Genomic DNA, 10,000 nt, shown 5'->3' on the forward strand with positions numbered 1-10,000 from the left:
CAACTTGAGTGGTAAACCACACTGTAAAGTGCCACACTATTCTGCCCATTCAAGTTCCCTAAGCCATCAAACAATATCCAGAACAATAATTCTTATCGATGTCAAATACATGTTTTACTCTGCAGTATACACTAGTAAAATAACCACGATCATATCAAATCAAATCAAATTTGATTAATCACATGCTTCGTAAACAACAGGTGTAGACTAACAGTGAAATGCTTACATGCGGGCCCTTCCCAACAATGTAGAGGGAAAGAAAATAGAGAAATTATAGAAAAGTAATCAAATGTATTAATAAAGGTAATAATAAATACACAATGAGTAAGGATAACTTGGCTACATACACGAGGTACCATTACCAAGTGGATGTGCAGGGGTACGAGGTACCATTACCAAGTGGATGTGCAGGGGTACGAGGTACCATTACCAAGTCGATGTGCAGGGGTACGAGGTAATTGACGTAGATATGTACATACAACTAGGAATAAAGTGACAGATAATGAACCGTAGCAGAGACAAAAAAGTAACTGCAAAAAGGGTCAACGCAGACGGTTCGGGTAGCTATTTTGTTAGTTATTTAACCAACTATATCCAATGGTCCTTAGATCCCTGACAACTGCTTCCCGGAGACGTTACCCTACAGCAGGATCAACTACAACGCTGTGTGGTCTAGATACCTAGACAATGACTGAACCCATGTCAGGCCTTCACTCACACACTTTGTATTGTGCACCTCAGCCCTCTCAAAGCCTTTCATATACAGCTGTCAACAAACAGTGTAAAGCCCTTTGGAATTAGTCGTTAGAAGTACACTGAGAACTCATTCAAAAGATCCACATAAACAAAACATCAATTAGAGAGAGAGAGAGAGAGAGAGAGAGAGAGAGAGAGAGAGAGAGAGACACAGAGAGAAAGAGAGAGAGAGAGAGAGAAAGAAAGAGGGAGAGAGTGAGAGGAAAACACAGAGAGAGAGAGAGAAAACACAGAGAGAGAGAGAGAGAGAGAGAGAGAGAGAGAGAGATAGGGAGAGAGAAGGCCTTGCTGGCCCAATAGGCATTGCCAAGCAGTTGTCTGAAGATGGGAGATTGATGGGATAGAGGACCAGTCAAAGTGCTGACGGTGGCAGGCTTCTTCAAAGTGGTTCAGCAGAGGATTGGCTCTGTCGTGTCGTGGCGTGCCGTGGACACAGCCCTCTAGGTTCACACACAGACTTGCACTTCGAGGCATGTTTTTTTAGGGCCGTCTGTGATCTAACCAATGGATGCTCCAGATGCACCATGGGGGCCTCGCCAGATTAGTTCTGTATGCTTGTGAAGCTGTACCTCCACCCTCTCTCCTCTCCCCTCCTCTCTCCTGGATATCTTTCAGGAAACTACTGATGAAAGAGCCAATGCCTGGGGCTCAGTGGGACGTCTAATGGAATGTGTCTGCCTGCACAGGTTCAACCAAACTGTGACGAACTCCCTTCTACATTGTTGGGTCTCGTGGCATCGCTCAGCCTCTCTAGAATACAGATTAGTTAGAGAAAGGAAATGCATTCACTGCAGTTAGGCTACTGCACCTTACTACTAAATGGACCGGAATCAAGATCTAGATTGGCATGGTTTGCATGGTTTGCATGGTTTGCATGGTTTGCATGGTTTGCAAGCTTCAAACATTTCCTTATTCATTTTTTTCTCACAATTGTGTCAAATCCTTAGCGTACTATGCCTGTACACATGAAATAAGCTAACCTAGACATGCATGTCAGTTTTGATCATTACTAGCACCACATTGGATGTGCCGTTGTTGGGTTAGCATATTACCAACCAATCAGCAGGTAGTATTATACAGTTGTTGCTAATGTTCCAGTATAGGAGTTCATTAGCGGTCTTATAGTGTTTAATAAAAACATGACTGACAGATCTCCCTCTTCAAGGAGATTGGTATCTCTTCCCTCCTGCCCTGCTTTGTTTTAATACGCCTCAGGAATGTTTATTATCACCTAGAAATGGGAGGACACACAGGAGGCTGCTTTTAATATGAATTCCTCTGTGTGTGCCTGCCTGCGTGTACCTCCAGCAGTGGCTAATGTCCAAACACTGAGGAGATCAGGATCCATGCTTAGTGGTCAGGGACTATACGGGTCGTTCCACCAATTCAGTGCCTTTTCAGTGTAACTTTCAAAAACAAACATGTGATTTCATCTTAAATCAGCCATAAATCCCCTTGTGACAGGGGGAATGGAAGTGTGTTGTGTGCAACAGGGAGTGGCAATCATAAAACAAAATCAATTGTTGTAACATTTCTAGCCTGTCTATCTATGGGTAACAGGGTCGACATGTCAAAATGCAGAATTTTTGCACTTTAGCAAGTCTTTATCCATATAAAAAAATTGGATTTATTGAATTTTGATTTAATATAACAGGCTATTAAAATGCACTATTTTCGTGGAATGCAAATCAGTACAGCATTCCTCCCTGCTATCTCTTTGGTTTCCTGCTCTCAGACCAATGGAGATTTAAAAAGACTAACCATCTTGGCAAGACAACTAACAGGGTATTCATTATGGATTCCCCTACATATTGACTTATAGATAAGTTAAACCTAGAGCCAAGATTTGCCCTGTTCAAAGAGATTGGACCAACATGTTCTTGTGCTCTACTGTTCAGCTAAGATAGGATATGTTTTATCTCTGAGTGTTTGTTTCCAACTCAGTGGCCTTGTGGTTAGTGTGTCCACCCTGAGATTGGAAGGTTGTGAGTTCAATCCCTCGCTGAGTCATAACAAAGACTAAAAACGGGACATGATTTGTCTCGCTTGACACTCAGCGTTAAGGAGATAGATTGGAGGTAAGGCCCTGTGATAGACTAGCATCCTGTCCAGGGGGTGTACTTGTACATCAAGCTGCCTCATGTTACAGAAACAGGAGAATGGCTCCTGCCCTATGAGTCGTTCCAGCTTGAATAAGGCAAGGCTCATGCAGGGCTACTTAATAACATGTTTCCATAGGCTATGGCTCAGTCCTCCATGGAAAATAGAAGTCAAAGTCACAGAGTTACAATAAAATCCCATTGAATCCATGTTTTATTCGTCCACCCATATTACGATGAGCAGAGGCAAATGCCACACGGTAGGAATTCAATCCATCAACCCATACATTTTTTCATCATTTGTTTTTCATGAGATTGATCCCAACGGTGATACAGTATTCTCGGAGAACTCTGTTCCCATTGAGTGCTGTAATGTAGCTCTGTCTGTCTGTGTGATGGCTGTAGTGTGGGTTAGACCTATAATTACCCTGGATGTTCAGAGAGAGCCGCCGTAATGCCTGATCCTGTTCCCATTGACCTGACGCCACCCTAAGAACCGGACGCACACACACACACACACACACACACACACACACACACACACACACACACACACACACACACACACACACACACACACACACACAGTCACACACAGTCACACACAGTCACCTACCCAGCAATCTGTCTGTCATGCAAAGGTCCAGCAGACCCGCCTCTCTCTTTGGTCCCAAAGTAATTGAAGGGGCGGTGTGTAACCACAAACATCATGAGCTGAATAATAACACTGACCCTGAATCAGTTGGAGAGAACTGAAAGTACAGTACAGTAATCAGGCTGTGTTTGTCTGGGCTTGGAGTACAGGGTCAGTTTGACTGGACAGAGTGTGTTTTGTGGAACTGGACTGGCCAGAAGGCTTGAGTGGGTCAAAAATGAACTGGAATGGATGACCGTTGCGGTCATGACTTGTCGGTCAGAGAAGAAGACTGGAAGACTTCACACAGCATATGGCTGGTTTCCTGTAGTCTTAGAGGGCCTTGAAAATGAGAGAGATAAACAAGGAAAACAGTACAAGTACCAATGACTTTCCTGTACAATTATACAGTAATCATTGGTTTGACAAGATGTTTTTCACAAATCGTTACCATATATTGTTAATATGTATGCATACTTACTGTTTCTGCTCTGTGAAAGTGCACATACACTTGGTACAGCCTTGTTGGTCCCATTTTACAGATTGATACATTCCCCAATGTTCTTGGCTTTGCCCTGACTTCTCCTCTTTAACCTTTCTTAGGTAAATAGGCCATTCTCCCCCTGCTGACCTGTTACAAACCTAAACAACTCCAGGTGCTTGGCCTTCTAGCCTATAGCCTCCTACCTCTGACCTTTACCCTCTCTCCTTTTCCCTCTCACCCTGTCACCCCCACACACACCTCACAACCCTTTACTTTAAATGAAAGGTTGGCCTCTTTCTATCCTTGACCTCTTAGGGAAGGGATCACAGCCGCCACCTCACTTTGGAACCCTGGTGCTTGAGTTGATGAGCAAACTGAAGGAGAGAGGAGAGTCAGCAACGCTTGGAGGACAATGGAATACAATAAAAAAAAGCTTCTTTATTGCTAAAAGTAGAACACCTTAACCTCTCACCTTTGCCCCCATCCTTTACCACCCACCAATACCCATGCACCCCTCTACAGTAGTTCTAACCTCTAAGCCATGACCTTTTCCCTCCCTCCTAGGCTCCCGGACAAAGGCACCATGAGGTCAGCCTGTCTCTCCCTGCTCCTGGTCACAGCGTGCTGGTCACTTCCCTTCCGCCAGTCGGGCTTCCTGGACTTCATGATGGAGGATGAGGCGGGCTCTGGCTTGCCAGAGGTGCCCATCGAGCCCAGCGTGGACATCCCCACCATGCCCGAAGGACCCAAGTGTCCCTTCCGCTGCCAGTGCCACCTGCGCGTGGTGCAGTGCTCCGACTTAGGTGAGACACTCTTCCAATAAATTATATTTAATATCATAACAGTATGTACTTCTGTGATTCAATGTGCTTTCATGAGCTGAGGTCAATTTGTCAGTGTAATACAGACAACCTGTTGCATCAGCTCTTCTCTCCCTCTCTCGTCTAACTGAGGCAGTTTACAAGATACATCTTCCTGGTTCCCAAAGAGGTGTTCCCTCCATCTGGGGACCTCAGAGAAATGTTCAAAGAGTGTCTGGCGTTTGATCTACCCATCATCAGCTCGTTAATTGGCCTAAAAGAATATCGCCCCAGCTTGACCACTTTAAACGCTCTCAGATGCAGCGAATTTCATGCTCTTCTGCGACGATGACATAGTTTTGCCGGGACTTTGGCCTTTGTCTAATTTTCCTAATTGTTTTTGCAGACGCAGGGATATAAAAGGTTAGCGGGGCTTGGGAAAGTCTCGAACTCAACCCGGTTTAACAAGCCCAATGTTCTAAAGCGTGTTTTTTTCTCTGTCAGATCGCTCCTTTCTCCATCCCCTCCGGAGGCAAACAAACTCTGCCACGAATTAGCCTGGCGCTCTGTTTCCACACAGTTAAAATAATTTACTTGATCCTCTTAATTGTTTGTTAGATTATTCTGTTTATTTGCTTCATTCGCCCTTATGCTTTGGCCTGACTCATCTCTAGGACTACTGCTCTGCCAAGGGAAGTCACTGACCCAGTTGTTTGGCTGTAGCTTATGTAGCTTGTATAACTTCTCTTCTCTATGAGTTTGGTTGGTTTTGGGGCTTTACTCTTGTTTTAAAAGGGAGGAGCAGGGGAGGAATACTGGAGACAGACAAAGACAGAGTGAGAGGTACAGATGGACTGGGATGTATACACAGAGAGGAGAGAGAGAAGAAAGAAAGAGACAGAGAAAGAGACAGAGACCTGTGAAAGAGAAGGAGGGAGAGGGACAGAGAAAGAGAGGAGGGAAATCAAGGAATCTGTGAGTTCCAGTGGAGGAAGAGAAAGACACAGACAGAAAGAGACAGAGACATGTGAAAGAGAAGGAGATAGAGGGACAGAGAAAGACACAGACTGACCCACGCAGCCAGACAGACAGACAGAACAACTACGACAGACAGATGGAGAGACTGATGATCAGGAAAGGGCTGGTTCCATTACCTCACTGGGTCCTGTTAGCGCTGAACGTCTCCCAGGAGCCCCAGAGTTGGATCCTCATCTCCGGCACCGGCCCCTCTGGCCTGGAGACTGCATCTGTTCCCCAGACCTGCTGGCACACACACAGGCCTGGGAGCGGAGGGGGCTGGATTGGATTGGTTTGCTTTCCATCCAATGTCACCCCCTTTTACAGTTAGAAAACTGGATGATAAAGGAAAAGTTAGCACAGAGCCTTATTTCTGCAGGTGTCCAGCTGGCGGTGCGTGCTACAGTTATCAAATGTGTATGTGCAGAGATGAAGCGGGAAGTAGGGCAGAGGCTAGTAGTCTAGACATTCACCAGACGTAGTTACAGTACATTTATTAAAAAAATACTTTTGGCAATTACTCGACAGGCATTGTGGTGTACAGGGTTGGGCAGGTTACTTTCTAAATGTAATCCATTACAGTTACTAATTACTTCTCCAAAATTGTAATCAGTAACGTAACTTTTGAATGACCCAAATTCAGTAATGTAATCTGATTACATTCTGTTACTTTTAGATTACTTTCCCCTTAAGAGGCATTAGAAGAAGACAACAATGTATGTTACCAATTGAACGACATCTATTGCAGGATAAATCAGTGTTAAAGTTTACATAACAGGCCATATATGGATATTACATTTAATTTTATGGGTTGGTTATGTTGACATCTTCTAACCCATCGCTTTCTGCCACATATAATAATATGATTAAATTATATCTTTACATTAAAAACCAAAGTCCATCAGAATTCCAGTCATTCCAATAAATGTTATACCCCTTCATCGTTAAGAATAGGACTTGGAGGTATAGATTAGCCAAATTGTTTTACCTGAGCATAACCCTAAAACTAAGGACTTATTATTATTATTGTTTATGATGTTGTGGTCATGGAGGACTCATTGGGCTCGCTGATTCCAGTTGAACAATTAATGCTGTGCTCATGGAATGGCATACTTTGAGCACTACTGAAAAGTGATATTTACGTGTGAAAAATGAATGCCATATGCTGCATTTTTAGCTATAGGCCTATTGTTTACCTTTTTGTTGATGACACTTTGATATCTTAATATGCAATAATATGCAGCTGTTTAAAGGGTAAATCCACAGATGAAACAATAAGAAAACATCTGCCCCGCCTCTGTTTTGGTTCAAAGCTGAGGGATGGGCCTGGAGTGATATAACCACTCTTAGATTAATACCAACAACAAAAAATGTTTTAACCATGTTATGAGGCTTTACAGTGTTTGTTTACATTTATAATGTTTACAAACACTGGAGTAAAACAAGCTTATATTCTGGATTCTTGTGGAGTGTGACAGTTGAACTAAGCTCATGAGGCATTTATAAGTTATGTTCTTCAAGAATCAATGGACATACTGTATATATAATTTATAAGTCCACAAATGGATGTAGAAATTACAGACTGCCCCTTTAAGTATATAAAAAGTGTGCAAGTTTGAGCACGTGTCAATTAGGCCTATGGATTTATACATTTTTTTCCAGCATGAATTAGATTGAGCAATAAAAGCCCTATATTGGGGCAGCAGCATAGCCTAGTGGTTAGAGAGTTGGACTAGTAACTGAAAGGTTGCAAGTTCAAGTCCCTGAGCTGACAAAGTACAAATCTGCCGTTCTGCCCCAGAACAAGGCAGTTAACCCACTGTTCCTAGGCTGTCATTGAAAATAAGAATTTGTTTTTAACTGACTTTCCTAGTTAATTAAAGGTTAAATAAAAAATGTATTCCATAAGCGTGGATCTGCACTATGCAGCTGTTGCAAGAACATATTTTTCACTGGTTTCAAAAACAATGATTGATAGACAGCTTAAACTTCTTGAATTCAAACATTATTGGGTTCAAATACACATTTAGATTTGTGAACAGCCATCCACAACAACCACAATCTGTAAGGTGCAAAGAGCTAAATGAGAGAGCAGCAGTGTGACTCACATCAATGCACTATGTAGATATCAATAATAAGTGATATCCGCATCACCGTAGACTAAACCACTGCTGTCATCCTTACCGCCAAGCGTTTATTCAAGTTGGATAATCTTTGGATGCCGACAGCAGTCACACCATTGGAAGACATAGCTTGGATTGTAGCCTACAAAAGCCTATTCCTGCTCTTTTCCCTCAATCCATCAAACACATTTGGTGTGTCATCATAGTGGTCTCTGACTGTGCTCAGGTGGAACAAATTTAAACGTGCTCCTTTTTTCAATGCTGATTTAAAATGTCATTGGGAAAACAGAGAAGTGTCAAATATTTATTTTTTCAAACACTCTTTCTGAATTAAAAAGTAATCCTCAAAGTAATCATCTATTTTTTCAAAAGTATCTGTAATCTGATTACTATATTTTTGCTGGTAACATAACGGATTACAGTTAACGTTTCTTTGTAATCCCTTACATGTAACAGATTACATGTAATCCGCTACTCCCCAACCCTGGTGGTGCACTATCAAAACATCTTCCTTTCTTTCTGAGTTAGGAAATTATGTTTAATTAACACAAGACTCTTCATAAAAAAATGCTCGGTTTCATTAAGGTTTAGATTAAAAACAGGCTGATGTTACAGTCGTCAATGGGATATAATGTTCCCAGTTGCCTTGAACTATCCTATCTAGGAGAGTTTGATTTAATGGGTCCCTATGTGTCAACAGGTGCTGTGGATGACAGAAGCCCTTCTTTTTCCCAATGCTCTAACTGAACTGAGTCATTACTAGTGTTGCTGACAGACGTAGCTACACTGTGCTGCTGTGAATGGACAACGTAATGGAAAATTCACGCTCAACTCAGGGACAATCAGACCCATAATGACTGAACAGACCTTCCCCTCACAAGGAGAGAAAGGATTGCAGGGCTGGACATTTTTAAATGTTGCAATTAATGCTTGGATGTGCTGAAAGCATGAGGGCGAGTGGCCAGGGAAATCATATGCTTGATATCACATTAATTTGGCTTTGAAATTGCTACAATAAAGGGACTATGTTGGCATTCAGCTCCTATTTTTCTAGTCTGCCACTTGTCAAGAGGTCATGTTACCGTGCCAGTATCTCAACAAGAACAGAGCGTACTATCTCAACCTCTGGTTTCTCTCACTTACTTATGTATCAGCCAAGCCGACTTTCTTAAATGAAAACATAATCTGCAGAGCACTGAGACGATCTGACCAGCCATTTTATCCGTGACATTGCTATGGAAATGCTCCCAAGTTTGAACAAAAACATGTTTTTTTTATAGATGTTCTTACTTTTAATGGACGATTCAAATCAAATCAAATCCAATTGTATGAGTCACATGTGCCGAATACAACCTTACAGTGAAATGCTTACTTACGAGCCCCTAACTGACAGTGCCGTTTCAAAGGATAAGAATAAGAGATAAAAGTAACAGGCAATTAAAGAGGAGCAGTAAAAAATAACAATATATACAGGGGGGTGCCGGTACAGAGTCAATGTGCGGGGGCACCGGTTAGTTGAGGTAGTATGTACATGTAGGTAGAGTTAATTAAAGTGACTATACATAGATGACAACAGAGAGTGCCAGTGGTGTGGAGATAGGAGGGTAGGGGGGGGGGCAATGTGAATAGTCTGGGTAGCCATTTGACTAGATGTTCAGGAGTCTTATGGCTTGGGGGTAGAAGCTGTTTAGAAGACTCTTGGACCTAGACTTGGCACTCCAGTACTGCATGCCGTGTGGTAGCAGAGCAAACAGTCTATGACTGGGGTGGCTGGGGTCTTTGACAATTTTTAGGGCCTTCCTCTGACACCGCCTGGTATAGAGGTCCTGGATGGCAGGAAGCTTGGCCCAAGTGATGTCCTGGGCCGTTCGCACTACCCTCTGTAGTGCCTTGCGGTCGGAGGCCAAGCAGTTGCCATACCAGGCAGTGATGCAACCAGTCAGGATGCTCTCGATTGTGCAGCTGTAGAACCTTTTGAGGGTCTGAGGACCCATGACAAATCTTTTCAATGTCCTGAGGGGAATAGGTTTTGTCGTGCCCTCTTCACGACTGTCATGGTGTGCTTGGACCATGTTAGTTTGTTGGTG

At 42.9% G+C, this 10,000-nt stretch overlaps 1 protein-coding gene across 1 annotated transcript in view; it reads left to right on the plus strand.

The window, feature by feature from the left end:
- LOC121839367 (decorin-like) overlaps window positions 1–10,000 on the plus strand; it is a 31,192-nt gene that overhangs the window by 8,121 nt on the left and 13,071 nt on the right. Inside the window, exon 2 of the mRNA XM_042297873.1 lies at window positions 4,538–4,776. Within this exon, the coding sequence (XP_042153807.1) occupies window positions 4,557–4,776 (220 nt within the window). The 5' untranslated portion in view covers window positions 4,538–4,556. The remainder of the gene's footprint in view (window positions 1–4,537; window positions 4,777–10,000) is intronic.

This window comes from Oncorhynchus tshawytscha, linkage group LG15 (genome assembly GCF_018296145.1).
Source record: "Oncorhynchus tshawytscha isolate Ot180627B linkage group LG15, Otsh_v2.0, whole genome shotgun sequence".
In the NCBI taxonomy this organism is placed as follows: domain Eukaryota; kingdom Metazoa; phylum Chordata; class Actinopteri; order Salmoniformes; family Salmonidae; genus Oncorhynchus; species Oncorhynchus tshawytscha.